This window comes from Prionailurus viverrinus, chromosome A1 (assembly GCF_022837055.1).
Source record: "Prionailurus viverrinus isolate Anna chromosome A1, UM_Priviv_1.0, whole genome shotgun sequence".
Classification (NCBI taxonomy): Eukaryota; Metazoa; Chordata; class Mammalia; order Carnivora; family Felidae; genus Prionailurus; species Prionailurus viverrinus.
Genome location: NC_062561.1, coordinates 116,778,710 through 116,805,257, shown reverse-complemented (window position 1 = coordinate 116,805,257; position 26,548 = coordinate 116,778,710). Strand labels below are relative to the sequence as shown.

The 26,548-nt window shown below is 41.4% G+C and overlaps 3 protein-coding genes across 6 annotated transcripts in view; 1 reads left to right on the top strand and 2 right to left on the bottom strand.

Annotated features, from left to right (window-relative positions):
• Positions 1–3,858: 3,858 nt before the first annotated feature.
• IGIP (IgA inducing protein) lies at positions 3,859–12,588 on the bottom strand. The gene has a single exon (XM_047849784.1). It carries the CDS (start codon positions 4,175–4,177, stop codon positions 4,016–4,018), a length of 162 nt encoding a protein of 53 aa, XP_047705740.1. The 5' UTR covers positions 4,178–12,588; the 3' UTR covers positions 3,859–4,015.
• Positions 12,589–16,715: 4,127 nt separating this feature from the next.
• PURA (purine rich element binding protein A) lies at positions 16,716–25,426 on the bottom strand. 4 transcript variants are annotated; one of them, XM_047849773.1, is made up of 2 exons: positions 25,342–25,426; positions 16,716–18,692 (listed from the first exon to the last, which is right to left on the bottom strand). In XM_047849773.1, exon 2 carries the CDS (start codon positions 18,546–18,548, stop codon positions 17,580–17,582), a length of 969 nt encoding a protein of 322 aa, XP_047705729.1. In that variant the 5' UTR covers positions 18,549–18,692; positions 25,342–25,426; the 3' UTR covers positions 16,716–17,579. The 4 variants fall into 4 exon arrangements, with proteins under 4 accessions (XP_047705729.1, XP_047705710.1, XP_047705712.1 ...); XM_047849754.1 differs by lacking the exon at positions 25,342–25,426 and adding an exon at positions 24,403–25,018; XM_047849756.1 differs by lacking the exon at positions 25,342–25,426 and adding an exon at positions 24,542–25,018.
• NRG2 (neuregulin 2) overlaps positions 23,850–26,548 on the top strand; it is a 243,563-nt gene continuing 240,864 nt past the window's right edge. Inside the window, exon 1 of the mRNA XM_047849740.1 lies at positions 23,850–24,138. The gene's annotated coding sequence lies outside the window, so the exon portion shown is untranslated. The remainder of the gene's footprint in view (positions 24,139–26,548) is intronic.

Below are 26,548 nucleotides of genomic sequence, written 5' to 3'. Positions count from 1 at the left end.
TGCACCCTGGGCGACAACCAACAGTACACAGATGAAAGAACAAACAGAGATGTGGCCACCCCTTCTGGAGGTGGTGTTGAGAGGGTGGAAGCCAGAGAGGGATGGACAAGCTCTAAGTTGCAGAGCAGAGATTCTTAACTTGGCCTCAGGGGGTCTGTGAAGCAGGTGAAAGGATCACAAGCTTTCATCAGATTCTCAAACCAAAGACTCCCAAAGACGTGAAGAACCTTTGCTTTAGAGAAGCGTGGCTCTCACACTTCAACGTGCCATAGAATGACCTGGTAGGTTTGTTACAACAGGGATTGCTGGGCCCCAGAAGAGCAAAGCTAAGGTTCTGATTCAGATCAGTGTGGAGTTGGGCCCAAGAATTTGCAATTCTAACAATTTCTAAGGGAATACTCATGCTTTTAGGTCCAGGGACCATGCTTTAAGAATCACTACTTTAGAGGATACAAAACACATGAGGGCTTCCAGTTTAAATTATGAACTTCTCTTTTCAGACAAGAGTTCTAACAGATGCCACAGCCATCTAAACCACCCCAAGTCCCCTGGAATTTCATATTTTATTTTTGGAAGAGGCCCCTGGAGAGTGACAGACTCTGGACCTCCTCTTGGAGGTCAGGAAGCATCTGGAAAATAGCATTTTAGAGGATGCAGGAAAGTGCCTTTAGAGACCTAAAAGCCCAAACACTAACTCTGTGCTAGAAACTACAGGACTAGTTGATCCAATAAGTAGGGCAATTACTGGTGAATAGTGAGGTTTTGGGAATCTGGGCTGACCGGGGTCCTTTCCTAGAGACTGCCTCCTGATCCTTTCTGAGCCTATATCTGAAGCCAGATGGGCCGAGACAGGAGGTCTGCCTTAAGGAGGACACGGTGTCTGCTGGGGGCTATAATCTGGGAAAAAGAAAGAAATCAACAACTCCACTAGACAGAATTCAAGGGCTTCATTCACAGAGCTCTTTGATCAAGCCATTGTGGTGAGGGTGGGAAAAGGCAGGAATAGTATTTAGGGCTGTGCTTAAACAAGAGCAGTGGAGAGAGGCCTAGAAAGGCTACTTGCCAGCTTTCCTCGGCCCTCCTCTGAGTAAGTCCTTCCCCCATGAAAGGGGAGGGGGAAATGAAAATGTGGATTCATTCATGAATCAACCTTCAGAACAGGAAGTGTGGCTTTTGAGCTATACAGGGAACATAAGCTTTGCCATTCAGCTAAATACATCCTAAGGTGAGGCAAAGTCAGGGAGACTCTACAAGTTAGAAGAGGAGGCAGAACCTTATGGGGAAGACAATACACTAGAGTGAGACCAAGGATGTGCTTTGACATTAGCTCGCCAGGACTTGTGACTTGTGACCTGACTATGTGACCCTGGGCATGTTACTTAATCTCTCTGTGCCTTAGTCTCCTCTTCCGTAAAATGGGGGTAATGATAGTGCCTATCTCTTGGGTTGTATTAGAATTAAATTTAAAAACCTAGATAAAACACTTAGCTTGGAACCTTTCATATTCTGAGCATTCAGTGTTTAAACAAATAAATAAAAAGTAGTGGGTCTGGAAAAATGTAAGATGGTAGCAGTACAGACACACCCTTACTGTCACTGCCAGAGACCAAAAAAGTGGGGTAGGTTAGAGCTGCTGCCAATCTCCCCAGGAGAATGATACAGAAACTCCTGCTAGTTGGGGAAGGTGTAAAGGTGTGAACTTGGTATGCAAGGACAGTCAGGATTCCTAGGATGGTGGGGTTAACTGGGCAATCCCATTGGCTGTAAGTGGGGATATCCTGCTCTTTTAAACACTGCAACATTCACTGACTCCGTTTTGTGACATTTCCTCATTGCCAACCTAAGTGTCAAATGGCCTGATTTGAAGAAATCAAAAGAAATAAAATCAGTGTTGGTAGGGAACTGGAATGACATTACTGAAAACACTCTGGAGATTTGCAATATGAAGGTAGAATCCCCATTTTCAGGGGGGGAAAAAAAAGGCTCCTCCTCCTCCAGTCCCAGAAGTGTGGGGGATGGTGCTGCAGTGAAAGCGGTGGTGATGTGTGCTGGCCCTGAGGTTAGCTAGCAGTCAAACACTGAAAAAGAGATCTCTTCTTTCCTCTGATCCTGAATGAGCACAACCTCTTCCAAAACCCTGTACTCAAAATCAGAAAGTCCTGTCTGCTTAGAAAGAAACTGTTGCTGGAACTAGGAACAAGGGAGATTTCTAAAAACCACGCAAAAGAGCCAAAGTAAATGACACACCACATGGTCAAATAAAAGTTAACATCTATTAGAGGTGGGGCAGAGAAGAGATTGACAATTACATCACTTTAGAAAACAAAGTGCTAAATAAAAATGACAAATAGTTCTGTTGAACATCCTGGGCACCTTTCTTGAGGGTCTCGAATGGTACTATAAGCTTTGTCCTGTAGTACAGACTATCCCAAGTCTGGGATGTTCCCCCTGTAGCCCTGCAGAACTTCACTACTTGCTCTTCAACATGACCACAGGGCATCTTTAACCATAGTCCCATCTGGAATCTTTAAAAGGGGAAGGCCACAGTGAGGAAGGGGCCTTGCTTCTGATTTTTAATCCTCTTATATTTACCACAAATCAAGGCTAGAGTTCCCACCTCAAGCTCCTACATAACTAGAGAGCTCAACTCTTGGACAGGGATCCAGGGGTTTGTCTGACTCCACCCAGAGCCCAGAAGGGAATCTGGTCTCCTGTTCAGTGTGTGACCCCTAAATCAAAGGCCCTGCAGAGCTTAGGGAAAACTTTTCTTTGCTCTGCGCCGCCTATGTCCAAACAGTGACACTCTCAGTTTTAAGTTTTCATACAACAAAGTTTCTGCATTATTTTGTATTGGATTGATGGTTGTCAGATGTAGAAAGGAGGGCCATTTTAGCAAGAAAAAAAAAAAAACAGTAACAACAACAGCAAAACTTTCTTGGGATTCACCCAGGAAAGCCTGGAACTGTAATACTAGGATCTTGAGATATTATTATGGTCACACATCAGTCTTTAGAATGTAACTGCTGTCACATACATTTAAATACCACTGAAAATTTTTCCATGGTGTGAATAAAGTTCCTGCAACTGCTTGTTCCAAGCCTCCTTATATCCAGCCTGAAGGTAAGTGAAAGCATGAGCAAAGATAAAACGGGGAGAAAGCCAGAAATAAAACTTCCAACTCTACTTCCCAAAGGTTGGGTGAAATGTCATATATCTAAGGCTGCCACTCCATTTTTTTGGTCCAATAAGCTAATTTCCTATAAGAAGGCCCCATTAAAACTATTCTGAAGGATCACTCCTGCACATTTTCATTGGTAACTTCATTCTCTGCCTACCACTCCACTCACCAGAAAAGCAGTTTTGAAAGGATCTTATTTTAAAGCACAAACCTCTATTTTCTGCAGAGGATTCTCTTCATGTTTTGTTATGTACTCTTTTGTAGCTCTTCTACTAGCCTGAACCAATTTCAAATTTAAAACGACAGAAAACAAAAAAAAACTTCCGTGGGAAAGGGGCATGATTTATGGGACAAGTTTTTCTTTCTCCTTAGTTGTGATGGCTGGGTTAACCATCATGCTGTCAGAGAATTTTAAAAACTGACTCAAGAAAACAGGCAAGTCATTCAAATAAAATCTTTAGAAATAAATAAATTTGTTTTAAAATAAAATAGAAAATAGAGTTTTCCAGTGTGAGAGAGAGCACACTTAATGCTTGAAGCCAATTAACGATCAGGCAAGTATACCTGTTACTAAGTACGAGAAACAGTTTCCATCTATCAAAGAAAAAAAAATGCAAGAGCAACCAGGTCCCCCCAAAGACACTGAAACAAAAGACTGATCTGTTTATATAGTCACATGAAAAATAAACATCTTTATTTTTTTGCCTACTTTATTTCATTTTTTCAAATAAAATTTAAATCTGTACAAAGTATACTGTTACAGTATATATTTTGTAAGAATCAATGCCTAAAAGAATCACAATACTTCAATAAGCAGTACAGCAGACCTCGCTAGTTTCAGCTTTGATATTGAACAAACTCAAGCCGGCTGATGCACAACACATTTGCTTGGTTTCCACATGGTGAGTTCCCAGCACTGAGATGGGAGAACATGACAGCAAGTATGGTTATATTACAGCCCGACACACTGCGCTTCTTCATGTGATAATAACTGCACATATTTAATACAGAATGCTCAAATTTACTTTTTAAATTGCATTTGCTTACTTCTTAGTTGGCAAAATTCAGCATTCTTAATGGGGTCCCCAAACAGTGCAAATTAATGATATTCTACTGTATAATTGGCACATCTCCAATACGGATTAACTTGTAAACTCAAAGAATATCACAACTTTGTCCTAAATTTTAACTAATATACATCTGGTCCATTTAACCAAAGTCATTTTGGAAAGATATTAAAGAACAATTCTATTTTTGAAAGGATACTCTTTTGACCATTCTTTAGAGAAGTAAATTTTTAAATTGTCATTAAAATGTTTTACTATAAAAGTTTTACAAACTTGATTAGAAATTTCAAGATTATGATTCACAGCAGACAAATACAAACTTTATATTCCAACAATACCTCCTTTTAGACTTTCAAAACAGAGCACAACCATGTCAGCTGTGTTAACTAAAATTCTGAACAGTGTACTAAATTGATAAGTGGTGCTGGGTCTAGCAAGTGTAAATACACAGTATATTTAATGAAAAGAATTGTCTTCTTTATACTTTATTTGTTTTCCCATAAGGAAACATTAATGTTTACATTCTTTAATAAAGTTAATCTTACATCAGAATATAACTTAATACTGTCAGCAACAGGGACCACACACAGTAAATAAGAAGCACATTTAAAATAAGTCTGAATTCACATAGATTAACATTTGTTGGTTAATAAAATATCGACAGTATTACAATCTTACAATATTTACAGTAAGAAAAATCTAGAGTAATATATACCTTTCACAGCAGGATTCCTTTTTTATTTTTTAAAATTATTTCTTCCAGTTTGGGATTGTGTATACATGAAAAGCTCAAATAAAGCAACTCTGCAATATAATCTTAAAATAATGGCTACTGGGGGGAAATTCTATCACAACCATTGAAAATAATGGTGACTTTTCACGGAGTCTGTGGCATCTGAGAACCCAGTTAATTAACCAAAGTCTTGCCCCAACCAGCCTCAGTTACCCAGATTAAAGCTGCAGAACTCCGGCCTTCCCTGACTGCTGAAAACCCAACAGATTTTCTCAACATGCTATAAGAAAAGAGGGAAATAGGTTTCAATTCACACCTCATGGCTGGAAGCCTCCGGCTAGTGCATATTCCCCAATTTATGCTAAAAGGGCCCATTTCATCTCCAAAGCCTCACAAGAGTTTACGCTTCTACTACAGGGCACTTTGACATGGAGCTCACTCCTTCCTCAACTCTTGTGCATTAAGATAAGGCATGAACTTGGCCCATATAATACACACCAGCATCTTACTTGGGACCAGGGCAAAGAAACAGGCTAATGCAGTTTGCACTGAGGTCAACAGGGAAAATGGGAAGCGATGCACATTTCCAATTAGAATGGCAAGAAGAAGACCCACATCCCTAAACTGGAATTTGGCCAGGGCCTCAGAGTTAGCACCCCCTCTCTGAGTACCACAAGCAATTAGGATGTGTGCTCTAGGCCTCCTCCAAGAGAGAGCGTCTACAGTAAGTAACACCATGTGGGACATTAGTTCAGTGATGACTCCCAAGAAAACAGATACAATTCTTGAATCTGGGGCTGTCCACAGCACCTGAGGTCACTCATCTGAGCTGTGACCTGTCCCAACCCTGCTTGCTTTAAGAGATCTGATGGGCACAGAGCACTCAGGGATATGGCTGCTGGCTACTTTGGACTCTAGATCTCACAGGTAATCAACAGGTATCTGGGATTGAATTAGCAAACTGTACCATAGCTCCTTAAACAGACACTGTCAGGTTTGAAATCATGTCAAGCATGAATCTTCACTGTCAGGTCAGAAATCAAAGTGGGAACCTTCCCACATCAGCCAAGGTTATTTTGTCAAAACCTTAGAGGAGTTGGACAGTTTTTCATGTTCCAAGTGATTAGTTTACTTATTTCAGTTAAGCTGGATTGGCAAACCAGACTGATCTATTTAGTTAGCTTTGTTTTGTTTTGTTTTGTTTTTCTTTTTGATTCTTATGTATGTGTTAACCCAAAGCTGTTGTATTTGGGCTAAATACACTGACAGAGAAAATTCACACAACAAAAGTTTTCAGCAAACTTCTGTGGTATTTTCTTTTTGGAAGTCAATGCAAGATCTAAAGGTATTTCTACCCAACAAAGTCTGTTTAAGTGTTTAATGTTATTTCCTTTTTGGTCCTATACAGAATGCTATGGTTTCTATATAGGTCTGAATGCTGCTCCATGTAGATTCCTTCTGTATATCTAAAAATATATACTTTTCAGTAGTTCAATACATGGTTAATCTTCCCACAGAGGAAGATTTTTGTAATCACAAGTTGCAAAGTAGAAAAAAATCTCCTTTCTAAGAAAGGAAATATACTTTCCTATTGTACACTTTTGAAGAAGCCCAAAGGCATGCACCAAAAATCATTATGAAAACTAATACATGCATTAAAATGGTGTAGAGTTAAAGTGCTGTTTCTCAATTTTTTAATTTGGAGAAGACATTTTGTCAGTTGTTGACTCAAAGATCTCCCCCCCACCCCGCCCACCCCATTCCATGGCATCAAGAGAGAAAAGTAAAAAGTATGCATAAATCTTTAAACTGTTCTTTACATAGGGGAAAGGACAGATACAACAACTATCCTATTTATAAACTGGATTCCCAGTTTTAAATAAAATCAATATTTACTGGTAAAAATTGTCCAAGCTAACACATCCAAACAGTAAATAATGTGCTACTAGTAAATAATGTTCTACATAGAGAATAATTTACTTTGGTTTTATGTACCTTCTCAAAAATAATACTGGTGTCCCATACATCACCAAACTGATGTGTTCCAGCAAAGTTGTAAGGCAAATCTTTTTTCCTAGTGACATCTTTTTTCCCAACAGACAAAACTAAAATCTTTTGGTGAGGAAGAGGTTAAGATAATAGCTAACCCCTTGGCATCCTGAGCATTGTGGTTTATCAAACTCTACCCTGCGAGAAGCTGTTAGGCACCCTGACCCCTGCCTTGAACCAGGAATGGCTCCCACGTCTAGAGATGCCCTAACTCCTTATAAATAGCTCTCAGAACATTGCTTTTTCCTTCTGTCTGGATGTTATAGTGTCTAGCAAAGCTGGTTGCAATGTCACATTTTGCTAGTAGGGGCCACCATCTAACAATAATTCCAATCTGAAATGTTTTAAGTTAATAGTTCTTTATTTTATCAATTAATTGCATTACAATTTTCTCTATAGAGTTTTCTTAGAGCAGAGATCCTTAACTTGGGTTTCAGAAGATGTGTGATGCCCCTGAGGTTGTATGTAAAATTATCTATGTATGTGCATTTTTTTAATCCGGGGAGAGGGCCCATCACTTTCATCAGATTATCAAAGGTATCTGTGATCTCAAAAAGGGGTTACAGGGACTTAGAGGGATACCCGTAATTCATTTTATACTAGGACTGGGAAATGGGGGCAGAAAACTAAAAATGGCCTCAAAAAAAAGGGGCCAAATTGCTGATCTTTTCCCTTTATTCACATTTGGGAAATAAGTGCTTCAACCTAGGAAAAATAATTAATTAAGCTGATTAAACTCCATTAAAAATAATCAAAGCCATTTTCTAAAATATTTTCATTTTCCATATATGGTAAATTTAGTCTCCAAGAAAAGGTTTGGAGATTGAATTTTTCTCTTTTCCCTAAGGAAATTCATAAACATAATGCTGATAATCTACATTTAAAGATCTGACAACCTAAAACTTAAGACAACTCTAATACTACAAACCCTTAATTTACAATTTTGAGTAAAGGATTATCTAGAGTCAAATACACATTTGTCAACTTTCATCCCCCAAAATTGGTCCACAGTTAGACAACTACCGGGCACAGTTCCACTAGGTAAACCTAAAATCTAAACAAAATGGAAGTTTAATTTCTATCCCAGTTGAAAACAAAAGCACAAGGTTCTACAGTAAAGTCCAGCCACAAACATTCACACTATGTCATAGAGGACTTTCTCATTTCAATACATCACTGAATTACCAACAGAATTTGCAAACATGAGATCCAGAAAGACTACCAAAACATGCTGAGAAGAGCATGTCAAGAATTAAACCACCACCCTCTGCCCCCCCTACCCCCATCCAGAAACACACTCAGGCATTCCAAAAATAAACCAGATCTAAAGAGAGGCCTCTTGCTTGTTAGTTTTAAGTATGAAATGCCTAAAAGGCTATGGGAAAGGGAATATAAAATGAAAAAAATTAAATAACTTACAAAAATTAATTTTAGCCAAAACACATTTCTGTTCTATTGACAAAACTATCAACTTTTTTTTTTTTTTGCAATTTTAAACACTGTGTTTCACAACCTCACTAAGACAAAAAATAAGTTCACAGGTACACATCTTGTTCTCCTATTCTTTCTAGAGCACATCTTGAGGTTATAAGAATGCTTCTAGTTAAAATAAAGACTCTTATCCCTTGCCACCCTCCCCCCCTCAAAAAGTGAGTGAACCTTGAATTCCAAAAAGGAATACTCATTTAATGTAATTATTTCAATACCAGTTATATCACATAGACCATGATGAAACTCTATGAGCATTATGGAAAACTACATGAAAGAGGGAGCTGCCACTTGCCACCCACTTCACTTCCAGCTTTTTAAGCCAATACCCAGCTAGACTCAGATCCCATTGACTTCAGTAAAAACAAATCAACACTCCAAAACCAGGCCATCTCAGGCTAGAAGCTGGATCTCAAAGACATCGTTTCATATATATATATATATATATTTTTTTTCTATCCTAAGCTTTCATTTTGTCTATTCAAATAGTTTAATAAAGCTCACATTTACAAAGGATTACATTGGCAAATAAAGGCCCATATTAAAAATTTTATCAAAACAAATTTTTGTTCTACATAGCTAACACTAAGAAATATTTTCTTGGACTTATAAAGCATATTTAATTGCATATAAGTTTTGCTTTGGGTGGGATATTGAAAACAATTCTGTAAGAAATTAGAAAAGACTAGAAACAAAAGTGAAAGTGACTAGTCTTAACTTTCAAAAAATCAAGTGCAAAGATAAATAGTGCAAATAATGAAAACTAGAAATTTTATAGGCAACTTTACATCTTTCCTGCTTTTGCACTTTTATATATTGACAACTTTATAAACCCTAACAACTGTATGCAGCATGGAAATGGGCTATCATTTATCTCTATTGACTAGACTCAAGGAATCCTTTCAAAGGCAGTCATTTAAATCACTGGTTCTTCACTAGGTTTGGGAATTCACTTTTTAAAAAACAATTCCTAAGGGAGGGGCTATTTAACAAGGCTCTGCATGGACTTGAACAAGTTATAGAATGTATGTGTATTATAATTTAAAATCTGTATGATGCGAAAAGCATACTAAGTGCTAACTCTAAAAAATAAATTATAATAAAAAGAATTCTGCTATTATTAGTGAACTTGATATTTGGGAAAAAAAAAAGTTACTTTTCCAGATACAAAATCAGAACCTCTTTTTTCAGCTATCTTTAAAGAAATTTTACCACTAATGCATATAAATTTGGGTAAAATGAAATAATCTGTCAGAATCACTGAGAATAAGTCCATATTAAACTAAAAAAGATTCAAAATATACTTGAATTATGCAATTTAAAAACAAAATATTGTAACAATTCTTTATCTTAAATAATTAAAAATGTTCCTGGGATACTGGGAAGAGAAATCTAAACACTATCAATTCACCCTACAAAGAACATAAGAACTTCCAAGATACACTAAATTATATTATTAACATCTGCCACCACTGAACACTTGGGAATTCTATGATTTTAAAGTAACAGGAAAAGTGGGAAAACAAACAGAAATTAGAGTTTGGGAGGGTATGTCACCTAATTTCAGCAATATAATATTATTGAGGGTCTCATAGGCCCACAGTGTTAAATGATGGGACTGCAAGTGTAAAAAAATTTGAAAAATACCTAAAATTATAGTTTAGTGTTTTTACCTGGCTTATTCTCTTCTTGTAAGAAATTAATGTGGACCAAAGGCTCAAGGTTATCTAAAAACAAACACAATATGGATCTTTGTGAACTGGAAAATCTAATGCTTTGATCTAAGGACCATTTTGAGAAGTAAAGCTAAACTACACTGTAACATGAGCCCAGGAAAATAGTCTGTATAATAAACTTTCTGATAGTTTAAAATGATAACTGAAACAGTTTAAAATTTTCTTAATCTTCTTTCCCTCAAAATAGTAAGTCCCTAGTACCAACATGCTTTGACCACAAAAGCTGTCATTCCACAATTGTGCTACTTAATTTGTCCAGAAAAGCAAACATCTTACACCTGAAAATAGATTTGTATAATGCATCATCATCCTAACAACTAGCTACAGACCAATAGCTTTCTCATAACCAACAAGGGACCCATTTTCTCTGGCTTTACTGAAACTTCATTAGTGAATATCAACTTCATTGTCCTTAGCAAACAACTCTCATTTAAGACTCCATCTTAGAAACTTTACCTACCTCTAATAACAATTTCTCCCACTTTACCTCCAAACCATTCGCTTATATAACTCACACTCCTATTCATGAACACATTAAACAGTTCTTCCCTTTCTGCTCTCAAATTTCCAAACCAGTAAATCTCAGCCTCCAGTAACTTACCTAAAATACACATACTTCTTACTCTCTTCAATTCACAAATTTCTTAACAATTTCGATGCCCTTCAAACTGCCAACTTAAGACTATAGGGAAAATAGCACTCAGAAAAACTGCGCAATTATCTTATCATACAGAAATCTTTCTGGGATCAGTTAGCTATGTTCTAAGGCAGGAGCCAGCAATTTCTTTACTTCCCTCTTAAAAGGGTAAGCGTGAGTGTCACTGGCAGGACTATGGCAAGGAGAAGAATAAAGAAGAGAGAAACAAGGAAAAAGGAGGATGGGAGGGAAAAAAAAGCCAAATGTACATGGTAGGGAGGTAGCTCAAATGCCACCAACAACGACCTACACTGGAAATTGCCAATCCACTCCAGCTTAATGGGAGTCTGACCTAATCCCAACTGTATCTAATAATTCATTAGCTGATGCCCATCACTAGTTAAACTAGTCCAGGTGAACACATAAGTCACCTGTCCTGTAAGTTTGCTACTTCACAATAAGGACAGCTTAAGTCCTCCAAGGATCCTTCTGTTTTAATCTAGTTTAGACTAAAACACATGTTAAGAAGAGTATTTCCATGATTCTCAAAATTCCAGAATATAAAGGTTTGGTCCTTGAACTTGGAGGCTCTTGAATTATTAAAGTATTCCCTAAATAAAGAAAATTAAACTCTTAGCTTAAATTTTTCCATGAAATGCTACAAAATTTTAATTAATAAGCAGATTCCTAATCATCACCAAAACAAAGTATGCTTTCATGAAAATTCAAAACTCTTCCAATTCCAAAATGAATGAAATATTTTGGGTCTGTAATTAACTTTATTTTACATAGAGGATCACCACCATGTTTCTACCTATCGAACAAGACAATTTTCCACAAAAGCAAAGCACATCAGGGGAAAAGAAAGAAAACAAATACCAAACATAATATGGGGACAAAATAAAAATACATGAGTAACTATGAAATTGTTATAAGAAAAAATGTTTCTAACAAATGACCTCTGCCATACTCAGCTTTCCTAATGACATGAATTGCCTAGACCATTCAACATCAAAACTTGGTAGTCAGTTTAGCAGCTGGAAGATGACAAATTGTTGGCTTGAAACCAATCATATCTTTTACTTTTCACTTGGTTGTTTTTGCATTATGAAATTCTACCTGACATGCTAATGCTAGTTTAGATGATCTTCACTTAGCCCATAATAATGAAAATTCTGTTTGAAAAGAGCCTGTCAAACGGCCTAGGCCTTAAATCTAGGTTTTTAGGATCAAATAACTCCCCAAATATTAAAATCAGCTTTTCTTAAAAATATATTGCAAATTCTCTATAGTAATTAATGTTGCTGAGTGAAAACAGTAGTTTCAATAACAATGATCATTTTAGTTTTATAATGTATTTCATTACAAATGGTCTAAATTCAGTTAACTCGCAATTTAAAAACCCAGAAGTATTATAATGTATGATTTAAAAATAGATAAACTTTAACAATTTTGCACAAATAACTTTAGTGAATTTATTCACTTAAGCAATTCTGATAAATCTCTTTCCTATTCATTCTACTCTCGATGAGGAAGTATATATTGCTCCAAATTATTAAGATATTCAAATTTAAGGATAATCAACTATAAATGTTATACTCAGAGTTATCACCAATTGTTCCAAACCTAAGCTGCTGAAGATTCGCTTCTTTTAGCATTCTTTTACATAGAAAGCAGGATCTCATTCTGATATTGAAATAACTTGCAAAAAAGTCATTAGATTTGGTATCTGATTTTTTTAATGGGGAAAATATTAAAAGTATATTCACATGTAAAGTAAAATGAATTGTGGAGCTATGAAAACAACTAGAGCAACAATTTCAGAACTCTCCATTTAAAAATAATCTGGAAGAGTGTGTGTGTGTGTGTGTGTGTGTGTGTGTGTGTCTGTGTGTGTGTGTGTGTGTCTGTGTGTGTGAGATATGGGAAAATGAGTGGGAATATTGAAGAAGAGAGGGCGAACCACGTGTGGGAGATACAAGTAATCATGCCCATGGTGGGTTCTCCATGGCTGGCATATAACCCAACATGTCATTAAAAAAAAAAATGTTTAGAAAGTTTCAACAGTGCCAAATGCAAAATGTTAAAGCAAAGAAACAATGAATGAGATAACCCCCACAAACATCAAGTTCCATATGAAAACAGGAAGAAAAAAATTGATATATGCATCTTTCTTAATATACCAAATCTTAATTGACTTAAAGATTATATATAAAGTGCTTGGGCCATGGTACCCACCCAGATTCTCATTATCAATGGACTGATCTTTTCCCCTCCCTTCCACCCAAATTTAGTTCAGTGTTCCTGCAGAAAAAGTACAGCATTCCTATATTGGTAAGAATAAGAAATGAAAACAGTGAGTACAACTGATATATATCCATTGACTTTTATTACAAATGTACTTGATCACTTGGCTTCAAAAAGTTTAAAATCAATACCCTATTTTCTGTATGCCAGTACAAAGCAAACTGTTTTACAAATTAAATACCTAAAAATTTGACAAAAATATTAAAATTTGATGAAAAACAATTATAAAAATCCTTAATCTCTCTCTCTTCAAAAAAGGAGGCAGTCTTCCCAGTCCTATTATACAATATTAATAATATTCACCATTTTTAGAATAGGTAGCTAAATTATATTTTTCTGTTAGCATACAAAACTCTTAGACTAATAGATTTCATTTGTATATGCTCCAGTTAAGTTTGTGAATGCCATCTGATTGCAATATAATCAACTATCTTTAATTGAGTCCTAATTTACACTTATTTAATAATTTGCATAGTTTAAAAGGGATAAAGGTTATTCTACAACTAATTATCATAGGCTATTACAGTGCTATTTTTCAAGGCAATAAGTATTTGCTCCCAAATGAAATTATGTCTTCTTTAGGCAGGGGTTAAAATTACTAGCAGCTTTCTCCATTACCTGAACAATCAAATTGGAATAGTTATCCATCTCTAGATGTGAAGACCTAAAAAACACATCGATATATTTTCCACTTTGAGTCAAATTTCAACCCCTGCATGGGACTAGAAAGTGAGACTTTCAAGGTTTTTATTTCACTGTTGGGTTTTGGTTTCTACTCTCCATGGCTTTTAGGAAGCTGGGAAAGTTTGTCTTTCCTGACTCACATTGTCTCTCTTTTCCATTTGGCAAATATTCATCTACCTTCAATCTGTATCTAGTAGAGGAAAAGCCGACATGGCTTTTCTTATGAACTTCCTTTGTTGTCAAAGGCATGTATAATGATTTCTACAGTTCTGGTTAGTTAACTTTAGCTCCCTCTGTGGCTGGATGACTGCTGCTTCTAACATCAGCATGATAAATAGGAGGCACAAATAAAAAGTAGCTTAAAAAAAGATTTGGTGATTTAAAAGAAAAAAAAAAAAACGAACAACACCAAACACACACACATATATGGGCATTTCAAATCTGGTGGCTGATCTCTGGATTAAATTACTTGACAGTGTCTCTCATTTTAAAGAACGTCAATATTGCAATGCATTTCAAGTTTTCTTTTATACTTAGGCAAATAATATAGTTTAACCAAGCTCTTGGACCTCAATTGTAAGACAAAGCAGATCATTAAAAATAAGGCATACTTGTCAGGAATTAAGTTTTGTTTGCTTGTTTTTGGCACATTTGATCATACTGTCTTCTATGAATAACACATATGGTCAAATATACCATTTCCTTTTTCATTTCAGCACAAACAGGGTTTACCAACTAGTAAAATAAAAAACAAGGAAAAACTCCAACATAAAACACTGAGATATAGAACCTTGGTAAAGTACCGAGCACCTGGGGGGAGGGGTGGGGAAAGGATGAAACAGTAGAGGGAGGAAAGGTTGGGAGGGTGCTTGGGGAGGTAAAGTGAGATGCAAAAAAGAGCATCTTTACAGTCACTTAGTCTTTTCTAAGATCACCTCTTAAGTCTTAAAATATTTGCATGTGGATTTCTTTTTAAACCCAATGACCATAAATCAGACACTGGTTTCAAAATCTTAGTAAGATTGTGTTTAACTGTTATAGTGTAAAGACAATTGCACAATACATGTGCTTATTGATCCGGTAGGATTCCAAGCAGAATCTGAAGTCTGTAGGTAAGAAAGGTTTCACTTTAGGTAACAGTGACCCTAAAGAAAACCTCATGAAAGAACTCGCATCTCAAATAAAGGACACTTTGCCTAAGTTTGCTGTGTTTTTGTTGACTTGCACTACTTATTGCTGGCTACTATGAAACACTGATCTAGGAGTACTCCAACAACCTGTAGTACAAGGCTTAACTTTAAGAAGCTATAGTAAACAAGAGACAAAATCAAAGCAATTCTCTTTCCTAACTAGTAACAGCACAGAGAATGCAGTCTTTTCCATATCACAGTAAAAGTACAGTGAACAAAACAGCTCAACAAACCTTAAGACAAAAAAGTGCAGGTTATTAATGTTTACATGCAGTTGATAAGCATTCCAAATGTCACATTATGCACTGTAAAAGCTCAACTTTACTATATGGAAATAAGAAAAATGCACCTTGGGGGAAAGGGAAAAGCAATTTAATCATTTCCAGTGATTTTGTAAGTAAAGAAATTCCTAACTATTGTACGGTCACCTCATATTTAACATTGTATGAATATTAAAAGCAAACAATTTAATGGGAAAATGCACAGTACAATGGAAATAGCTTGTTATTCAACACATACAGTAGATCTCAAAAACAAAGACAACACACTCAACCAGGGAGCTTAAAAATATCAAATCAAAACCCAAAGAACCAGCAGAAAAAAAAAAAAATCCTTCAAAAAGACAACTGTTTCACCTTCCTAGGCCAATGCTTTACAATGTGAGAAGCACTGATACCTTCCAGCTCCTACAGGTGGTGTCTTCTACATACAGCAGTAAGATCTATATGGCTGGATTTGCCAAGAAACAATTCCATCCCCAGAACTCTCTATAGCAGACAAAATCCTTTTTTTTTAAACCAAAATACTTTCTACAGAATTCCAAACCAAAATGTACTGTTTAAGGCATCTTTTTTATAACATTTTCTCTTCACTCAAAGATGATAGTCATGCAGCAGTTTAATGATAAAAATATATTAATATTTTACTATACAGCAGCAAGAAGTTAGTTGTCAATTAAAAGCACACGAACATCTTTAAATGAAAACCTGTAAAAGACTATCGATACAAACAATTTCAGTTTGGAGGACACCAGCCTGGTAAAGTGCTCTCCTAAGCTTTGCATTTTCATACCCTACACCTTGAATATATGAGTTATAGAACATACTTTTGATAGAAGGCTTGTACACTTGGGGAACACAAATACACTTAGCATATAATGTAGCCAGTAATAACTAGCACCACAGCTACATGGAAATCCTTTACACATACCAACTTGGCTTTCACTTTTAAAATGAAACTCAGAATCCATGGCTCAGTAGGATAACTATAATTGTGTTGCTCTGCTTTTTAACAGGTCTACATAAGTTAATAGCACTGGCAAAAATCAAAGAATAGCTTCAGACCTCTTACTAGTTTAGGAGACAGTGCTAGTGACCACAAATAGACTTGCTACCTGATGTCCATGTACAGGTTCACTGGAAATTGCTGCACGTTAGTTTAAGTTTTTAAAATCTTTCTACACATAATAAAAAAAATATATTATGAACGATACATCTCATATACACAATAATGACAAAACACCTACTCAATCAAAGCAAACAGATGCAGAAAAATATTATGGGAGATTTCCTTTTTCTTTCTTTCCTCTTTTTCCTTTGACTATTGAATAACTTTGGTTCCAACCGTAAAAATCACAACTTAGCAAATTTCATTTAAATGCCTTTTTTTAATAATTTCTTCATGTTCACAGAAGTTTCACTGACCATTTTTATATGTTTAAGGTCCAGATGCAATGCATATTGTATAAAAGAGAGCACTTATTGTTTACCTTGCATGAATTAAACCTACGTACCTTTAACTCTACAAACTTCTGCATAACATTTAGACAAAGCTCAGACACACAGCATGCCTAGCCCTCATATATATACACATCTCTAATCACAGGTATATAGGGTGTCAAATATACTATAATAACCTCCATGTAAGGTTTGAAATTTGGTAACAAAATGAGAAAAACTAAAAATATTATTTTACGTGTTCTAAAATATCTCTTTTTTGTGCTAAAGTCAAATGTTAGCTCAACATGAAAAGGACTTTTATATAATTCAGCAATATTATAATCTTGACCATTTTGCAAACACTTTTAATAATAATAGCTTAAACGTGTACAAAAGTTCTTGGTTAATTAGGGAAATAAACACTCAGTTCTTTATATTTTTTAATCAAGTAGGAAACACAGTTCATATAATGTTATTACTTTTTGTATTTTTTTTGTTTTTTGTTTTTAGCAGCTGCTTACTGTTTTATATGGTGGATAAAGTGGACAACATCCAGCGATGGGTGGCAAGTCAAGAAGAGAAACTGTCAGTTGGTGGAGGTTCTGTGGGTGGTGCTCCCTTGGAGTTAACAGTTATTTTTTTTTTATTTTTTATTTTTTTACTTTTTAACTTTTTATTTTCTCTCTTTCTTTACAGTATATTTTCTGTGTGTGGTTGTGTGTGTGTGTGTGTGTGTGTGTGTGTGTGTGTGTGTGTATGCATGTGTGTGTGGGTTTTTTCCATTCAGTTTGATCAATCTTCTTCCCCTTCTTCTTCACCCTGCAGCAACAGGGTGGCAGCGGCGGTCTCCTCCTGCTGTTGCTGCTGCTGCTGGTGGAGCTGCTCACAGGCAGCTCGCTTCTCCCTCTGTTTCTCTTGAATCTTCTTCATCTCCTCCGAGTACTTGCAGAAGGTGTGTCCGAACTTGGCCCACACCTTGTAGGGCACGGTGATGGAGTTGCGGTAAGTGGGCTTCACCTCGCTCACTCGCATAAACACGCCGTACTTGTTGGAGCCCACATCGAAGAAGAAGCGCTTGTTGTCCACAGTCAAGGAGGTGCCCTCGGGCAGCTCGGCCGGCTCCTCCTCCACTCCGTAGTCATCGATGAGCTTGGCCAGAGCGTCGCGGAACTCGATGAGCCCCTGTGCGGGCAGCGCAATGGTCTGGCCCTGCGTGGAGCCCAGGCCGGGCCCCCGGTTGACCGTCTGGCGGATGCGCAGGAAGCGGCCGCGCTGGTTCTCCTTGAGATCCATGTAGTACTTGCGGTTCTCGCGCACCAGGAACTCGCTCTTGAGCGCCCGGCGCGGCTCGTCCTGCGCCTGGGCCAGGTCCGGCGGCTGGCTGGGGCCCAGCTGCGCGTAGTGCTCGATGAAGTCGCCCAGGTAGTCGCGGAACTCCACGGCCACTGACATGGAGAGAGTGAGGCGGCTCTTGTTGCCGCCCGCGCCCACCTCAGCGATCTTCAGGAAGCGGCCCTTGGCGTTCTGCTTCACGTCCAGGTAGAAGCGCTTGTTCTGGATGTCCACCCGCTTGGAGGCCAGCTCCTGCGTCTCGTGCTGCAGCCCCCCCGGGGCCCCTCCGCCGCCGCCGCCACTGCCGCCGCCGCCCCCGCCGCCACCACCGCCCCCGCCGGAGCCCGAGCCCGAGCCTGGGTGCCCCAGGGAGCCGCCCGAGCCCAGCGCCGCACCACCCTGCTCGCTGCCGCTGTCTCGGTCCGCCATGATGCTGCGCTCCGCCGCCGCGCCGCCGCCGCCGCCTGCCGCTCCGCCCGCCGCCTCAGTCGCCTCAGCCGCCGCTGCTTTCCCTCCCCGGCTCCGCCTGCTGCCGCCGCAACCCCCACAGCCAGTCAGCCACTCTCGCGAGATCTGCGGGAGAGACGAGACCCGGTAACAGGGCACTGACTCCCCAGTACAGTAGCAGGGCGCCCTACTGTACGCGCCCACCCGCCCGCCGGCACGTGACATTCGCCCCCTCCCTGATGCCAGCCCCCCGACCGCCCGCCCGCCAGGCGGCGCCCACCCGCCGGCCCTCACCCCACACCCCTGGCGTGTGTATGGGGGGGGGAGGTTGTGGGACGCGCCGCGTCGCAGCTGCTGCCGCCACCACCACTGTGGCTGTCGCTGTTGGCCAGACCCTGGGCGGCCTCGGCCCAGGGAGTTGGGGGACCAGGGGTGAGAAGGGGACTGCCATACTAAGCACAGGGAGAGGGCCTGAGTTCTGCATTCCAGTGACCCCGAAGAGAGGATGTGGAGGGAAGGGCCTGTGAAGCGCTACTGAGCCCGCTGCAGACAGGGGACACCAAGTCACGGCCACCCCCTTACATGTGGGCCTCAGTCAGACCCAAACCCAAACCCAGACAGGCCCACCCACTGCCCGCCTGGGCTATCTCCTACCGCAGAGCCCTGGCCGCAGAGGCGGGCAAGGAACAGGAGAGGTGGTGCGGCGGTAACCCTTAGCTGCAGAAGGGGCTGCCTAGGATGAGGACGGGGCGCCGGCAGCAGTGGCGCGGAGCAGCAGACACCTAGCCCGTCCCTCCCCTCGCTCCCGCCGCTTCCCCCTCCCAGCGCACGGCAGCGGCTCTGGCCTCAGATGATCCCGCTCCCCCCTCCCCCCAACCGCAGCCCCGCACAGTCGGGCGGGCGGGCAGGCGGGCGGGCGCACTCACCGGCGGGGGGGAGCCAAGCAGAGGACGGCAGCCGCACCAGGGCCGGGGTGCCCGCAGTGCCTGTTCTCGTTGGCTTTGCCCTTCCCCCCAAGCAACAATCAAAAAGAAACCCCACGTTCACCCAAAAACCTTCAACCAGCCCCCAGTGGGACCACAACTGCCCGCCTGCCTCCCCCTCCTCCTTCCGAGATTTGGGGAAGGGGGGCACCCTGCTCAAGGCTGAGCCCAGCCTGGGTTGCCGGCCAGCTCTGCGGATGAACCAGGCCCTGCCAAGCCTTCAGCCCCTAACCCACTCTTCTTCCCCTCTGGAAGGACCCAGAATGGAGGAGAAAACCAAGCAAGATTTAGTAAATTCACGAGCTAAAAATGTCAGGAATTTCCTGGGAAACGCACTTCCTTACGGGTTTCATTAACGCAGGTTCGCTCGCCCCTTTTACCCCTCCTCCCAGAAACTCCTTAGTGTCCAGGAGAGCCCCTACCTCTCAAAAAAGTAAAGCATTACATGATTAGTGGTTTTTAGGTAGACAGCTAGGTTACCAACCATTAATTAACCAATGAATCTTTGGACAGTGACAGCTAAAGGGGGTCTCTGGTCTCAGAAAGAGACTCGGAAAGAAGGGATCTCTTTCTTCCTAGATCTAAGGCATAATCTAGGGCCTGTTTTCCTTCTTCTACATATATAGCAAATGCTCATACTCCCTCCCTGCAGTCTGCAGTTCTAAGAGTTGTGGGGAAGCTCAGGCCTATCTCCAGGAGAACCCCTGCCATTACCCCTACATTCTCCTTATCACCTTCTGCAGGTGGCTCAGGGGATGGACATCACAGCCTTACTCCTGGCTTTCTCAAACATGGATTGTAGCCTCCATCCTTAGAAGAGTGTTTCTGTCCCATCTGTGGGTGCCATTCCCACCCAACATCCCTCAACCCCCAAAGTAAGGAGTCTTCCCTCCCTCATTCAGCTTCACAGACAGCTGAGTACCACAGTTGTGCAAGCTTCCTGGAAAAGAAAGGGCTGGAGAGGACTAAGGATCACGAAACCCAGATAAGTCTAGGACCTAAACCTTGTCAATACCTGAGCCCTCAAAGCTCCCTAATATATCCCTTCACCTCCTGAGCAAACCTGCCTCCGAAGTATTCACAGCTTGCTTTTTCTTTTAGTAAGGGCTCCGTTCTACCCAGCATTAGCTACTCTGGCTCTGGGCTGATGTTTGCTACTTCCCGCTAAAGAGCAAGAAACAGGGAAAAGCACTATGGCTACCAAAGAGCAAACTGGAGTAGTGCTGTGGGAACCAGCCCCAGAACCACCTACTAGTCCCTGAAATGGTCCCTGAAATGGTTCCCTGAAGGGGAGGCCCATTCTGACAGACAGAAATCCAGGCTTTGGGCTCCATAAAGAACTTTTCCTTAGTTGGGGGCATCCTCCAGTACCGAGTAGTGCCATTTTATTGCTGATTTTTCTAAACTCCCTCCCTTGTCCCCAAGTCTGCAAGGAAGGGGAGAGAAGAACTGTTGGCGCACTTCCCACCGCGAAAGAATTAAAACGAGAAAAAGCAGTGACTCCTTCAAGCTCACACAGTAGCGATCAGGACCCTGGATAGACCCTGGCCCCAAACTGGGACGCAAAGGCTGAGTGGCAGGGTCTCCGCACAGAGTAGGGCGGGGCATTACGCTTCCAGCTGTAAACTGAGGCTAAGATCTGTTTCGATCCGTCTGATCTAGAAGAGCCGCTGCTCTTCTTCTGGGGTTTACCCTGCGCAGAACCAAGCGCTTGCCCCCTCAAGAAAGCTCTTAGCAGCAAGAAGACCAATGGGATTGTGATGAGGAGACACGCGCCTGCCGGTCCCATTCTTCTACGCTAATGACTGCTTCCCCCAGGACAGAAAACAAGGGCTTTAAAAATGCCCACCTTCCGTGACCAACTTTAGAGTTTAAATTTCTCGTTTCTCTGTCCCAAACATTTATATCCAGGGGTTCTGAAGCAGTTTGACTTTGGGAACACCCTGATTTTCTGAAAAAGTGTCACCAGCAACTGAGTTCTTAGTTCCCCAGCGCACAGGCAACTGATGAAGCTTCTAGACAAAACACAAGTTAAATATCATTTGCATGTTCAAAATGGGAATTTTAAACTCAAATCAGCAAACCACTGAGACCTGGATCTCTTCACATAAATATGCATTTACTTATTTTACGTTATTTATTATATATGTATAAAATTTCTACCATTATATACCAGCTTGTCCCCTATTTTACAAATGTATCTAAAAGGTAAGCAAGGTTAATAATGGCTTTTCCAAAACAATTCAATGATAAATTGGAGATTCAGCACATTTTCACTTCTCAAAAAGTTAATTTCAGGATAAGCCTGTAAATGTGGGGCTTTGGTCAGACTAGGAAGGAGATGGTGAAAGGCGGCTTTCCTTAGGCTACAGAATACGGTAGCCTTAAAAGGCAGTCTGGGAAGAATGAATATTGTCTCAGAGGAAGGTCTTAAAAAGTTTAGAAGCTTAAAAAGAATTTCAGAGTTAGATCTGCATCCTAACATTGAAAATCCATTAGAAAATTTGTAGATTTAAAATGACTTCTAGCCATTTGTTAATTACCTAAATAATATACTTAGTAAATGAAAAGTGTTCTAGTATTTAGCCTCTTGAATTTGTTATTCTGAAACAAACAGTTGTAAAATTAAATTGAAATTTTCAATACAATGCAGGAAAGGCAAAGAGGAAACGAAATAAATTAACATGCAGCAAAATATCAGTGTTATTTAAAAATCATCAAAAAATATTCCCTTTCTACTCAAAGTTTGCTTACTTTTAAAAATCTGATAAACGTCTAGATTTCTTGAGCTCTTTTATTAATACTACACACACATTTTGAAGAGAACAGAGATTGCTTTATTTTTAATCCCACTATCTCTATGCCGTTAACAAACTCTTACCAACAAATATTGTTCACAAGTGAAACAAACATTAGGCAGAACAAAAAGGAAAAAAGCTTCAATTTTCCTCAGCCTGAACTACGGGTGATTCTAATAAGCTTTAGTCTTTAAAAGCAAAAATTAACACACACACACACATTTATAAAATAAACTTGGAGGGAGAGAATCTACCTCTGGGTAATAAACCCTTTTAGTTATGGAGTTCCCAACAGAAACAATATGCTGATTAGTATCACAGATTTCCAAAACAAAAGAGAAGCAAGAACATTAGAAATTGTTTTCAAGTGCTGCTTAGGTTAAATGCCTGTCTTAAACTACACAATTATCTTCAATACCCAAATTATTAAAAGTAACTGGAATGTTGTACTGCAAGTGTTCAAAGTGGAGGAATTACCCATTTCTTCTCATGGCCATCTACCAGGAAAATGAAAGGAAACTCTTAAGTAAATGTTAACGTTTAACAACAACAAGGACTAATAGTAGTAGTATTTCATCAATCATTTTTTAAAAGCACATTGTCCTTCTATAGCTCACCTAATCTTCAAAATTATGCCTCTCCAATGCTATTTTAATGTTTAAAGATATGAATTAAACATTTAAAACCTGAAGAGAACAATCCATGTGATAGAACCCTCGCATTTCACAAAACGTTTTCACTGTAAGCATTTGCAAAAGAGTTAAATAAACGTAGCACACATTCTAAATTCGATAAAAGATTCCGAGAACCCGACATTTTATGTACCCAAAAGGCCCAAACAGAACCGATGCAAATGTCAATAGCTCACTCTCTTCCGGCTGATACTTAAAAGGTTTTACTAGTACCCAAAGGAATGAAATCAGCAACTCTCTCCACACTCTACTCAACACTCCAATTTTCAAAGCCGCAATTCGCAAACGTCAGTTTGGGCTGGGAGCAGTGGGGGTCTTGAAGCAATAATAATACAAAAAATCCTTTTCTCCTCTCACAGTCTACCAAAAGATGTCAAACCAAATTCCGTCTATTACAAAGCACTGGGACCTCCCTTCCAAGGACACGGGACACAACCACAGACACCGCTGCAAAAAGCTCTCCAAGAGCCCCTGGCCCGACAGAACGAATTAGAACCCTCAAAAGGGTCCCTCACACACAGCGGAAATGAAGGTGGCATTTATTTGGGGATAGACAGCAACGAGCCAAAGAAAGTTGCCCTAGCCGGACTGGGGCCTTTCTCTCTCCAAGTTCAGAATCAAGGCAGATATATTTGTGGGGGTCCCTTCTAAAGACACCTCAGCCGCCTCCGGAGCCCACTGTCACTCAAAGGGAAGACCCTCCAGCTTCGCATCCGTTCCTTTTGCCCCCGAACAAAGACAGAGGAGGCTGTTGAGCTGACCTAGCTCCGTGGGGCAGCAAAAACGCCTTGTTCGAGCCACCCATCCTTGGGCCTGCCTTCATCTGCGATGTCAGCACCAATGTATTATTTTTTATTTTTACAACGCATCCTGGGCGGGTGTATGCATTGCGGGGGTGGGGGTTGAACAGAGGAGAGGAGGGGTTGGTAGTGAAGCCTAGAACCCTCCTTCCTCTCCCTTCCTGCCAGGGTTGCTGTGCAGGGAGTGTCGGCCACATTTGGCGCACTGTCCCAGGCCCGGGCGAAGATGGCCAGGGGAAATTGGGCTTAGGGATTGCTAAGCAAACGGCACCACTGGTGGTCTACTACCGTCAGCAGAGGTAGGAATGTCTTTTTTTTTTTCTTTTTTTTTTTAAGGGGCGTGTGATTTTGTTCTTTTTTGGAGGTGGGAGTCCGTTCGTTCGTTCGTGCGCTACGGGAGGGGGGGGCGTTGCTGCACTGCCTGAGTCCCCGGAGGGAGGGTGCGAAGATGTCTACAATGGTACAGTAATTATTCCTGGGGCAAAGAGGGCAATTAGAGGGGACAGGGTGGGCGGCACCTCGAGTTGTGGCAGTGGCAGCAGGGAAGGTCGCGAGGGGCTTACCCTGGCGGGCGGGCGCTGTCCTGCCGCAGGTGAGGGAGGGCGCGGGCTGGAGGGAGGGAGGGCGCGCGCGAGGCAGGCGCTAGGCTGGCGCGAGGAAAGGGGGAGGGGAGGAGGGGGAGGAGGGCGCGCGCGCGCACACCTGTCCTGGACAGCAGCGCGAGCTGAGCGGCGCCTCACTCGGGCTCAGCCGGCTGAAGAGGAAGGAGGGCGGGCTGGCAGGCGGGGGCGGGACGCCGAGGGGAGGAGGAGGAGGCGGCTCGGATGGCTGGCCCGGCTCTCGCTCGTTCTCCCTCCCGCGGGCAAGTCCGGCTCACACCCTGCTTCTCCCGCTCACTCACAGCCCCCTTGGCTCTCCCTCCTCCTCCTCCTTCCCCTGCGGGATCCGCTCGCCGCCGCCGCAGACGGCAAGTCGTGGCAGCCAGACGTCGGCGCGTAACCCGGCGCTCCGTGCGTGACTCCGAGCGACGTCAGCGCGCGCTCCGCGCTACCCACCATCTCTCCCCCATCCTCCCCCCGTGGCTCGCGCCCTCCGCCCTCGCGTCCCTCCGTTTCAGTCGCCGCGGCGGCGGGCGCCGAGCGCGCTCCCTCCGCCCTCCTCTTGCGCGTGCGCGCGCCTTCTGCGCCGTTGGCGCGTCAACAGCCCGCGGGCCCAGGCCTTGAGGCGCGTCTGAGGAAGGGGCTGCCTGTGGCCTCTTTGCGCGCACTTCCTCCACTCGCCGCCCGTGGCGCCCCTAGGAGGACTTAACCCGCGTTGGGCTTTGAAGGCTGGAGCTAGGCTCTGGCGGGTCTAGAGCCCTGTAGGGCCTGCACCAGCTCCAACCTAGGGCCCTAAGCGTCGTTATCCGTGCTGCTCCCACCCTGTCACCCTCTCCCTATGCCCTTGTTCCGCCCGCATCTCTGAGGAGGCAGTAGACCTTTTATCTCCCGGGAGGGTCTCACCTTGGTCTTCAGACGCCTGCCGAGAGGGCTAGAAGGGCAGAATTAGCATAAAGAAGAAAGAGGCGAGGCCACGTTCAGGCTTAAGCCCCAGGAATCCTTGACAGGAAGCGTGGGGTTGCTGCCCAGCCTCCCACGCAGTGTAGGTGAAACTGGGCCCCTTTGAGGGACTGTGACTAAGGACAAAACCCTGATAAATATTATTTATGCGTCCTTGGGCTGAGAGGGAGAAAATGTAAGAGACGAGTTAATTTTCATAAATTACTACGCAGGGGCGAAATGCAGAATTATAAAGTGTCCTTTAAGAGTTTTCTTGAAATCTTACCAAGTTTGACAAGATGTTTGGTGCACGGTAACTTTCTTCCATACTTTGTATGCTGTCACATCTCTGTCCTGCAACACTGCGTCATGGAAGATGGATCAATTAAAAGTTATCAGCTGCAAAATAGAAAGCTACCTTAACCATCTTTATCATGATTTAAATAGATGTCAGAGAAGTCATTCTGTAGTTAAAAATTTAGCCACTGTCCTAACTTATTTAGCTGAGCATATTTTATTTTGAAGTTACCTTGCAATACACGGTAAAATACCCTTTTATTAGGCAATATTAAACTTTTAAACTCACTTATAGGACTGGACTTTTTTTTAGGAAGCTTATCGAGTTAAACCTTTGAGGCAAGTAAGAGTGAGATGAAATTAACCCCATTTTACAGATGAGAAAATTGAGTTAGAAAAACGTCAGTTCAGAGTTGCAGGGAGTCTGTGACCCATAAAGGGATCTAGTATCACCTACTTTATCCACTAAACCAGAAATCCCTCAATTATTTACTTGTGGGTATCTTTGGATGCCCCTGTTCCCCGTCCCCATGTATTGTAGTCAGTGCTAATGTCTGAGAGAAATTTTGGAGGTATTCCTGGAGACGCCAAATCACAGAGGACTCTAAAAGGTTTGAGGTTGGAATTCCCTGCCACAGAAAATCACAGCTGTGCAATAAGTTATTGTGAAACAATTCAGATTCTATACTAACAACAAAGTGTTTATTAATCCCTAGTTAGAGGTGAAAAAACTTTTGAGACAGGTTTAAGAATGATGGGTCATTTCTTTTGAATTGCTTCTTTATTCACCTCATCTTTAGGTGGCAGCACTACTATATAAATATCTTTAAAACTACAGTCTTCTGCAACTGGATATCCTAAAGAGTGTTTTGTC

Excerpts from the sequence above, each read along its gene's own strand:
- IGIP (XM_047849784.1), bottom strand. The coding sequence starts at position 4,177 with ATGTGCAGTTATTATCACATGAAGAAGCGCAGTGTGTCGGGCTGTAAT.
- PURA (XM_047849773.1), bottom strand. The coding sequence starts at position 18,548 with ATGGCGGACCGAGACAGCGGCAGCGAGCAGGGTGGTGCGGCGCTGGGC.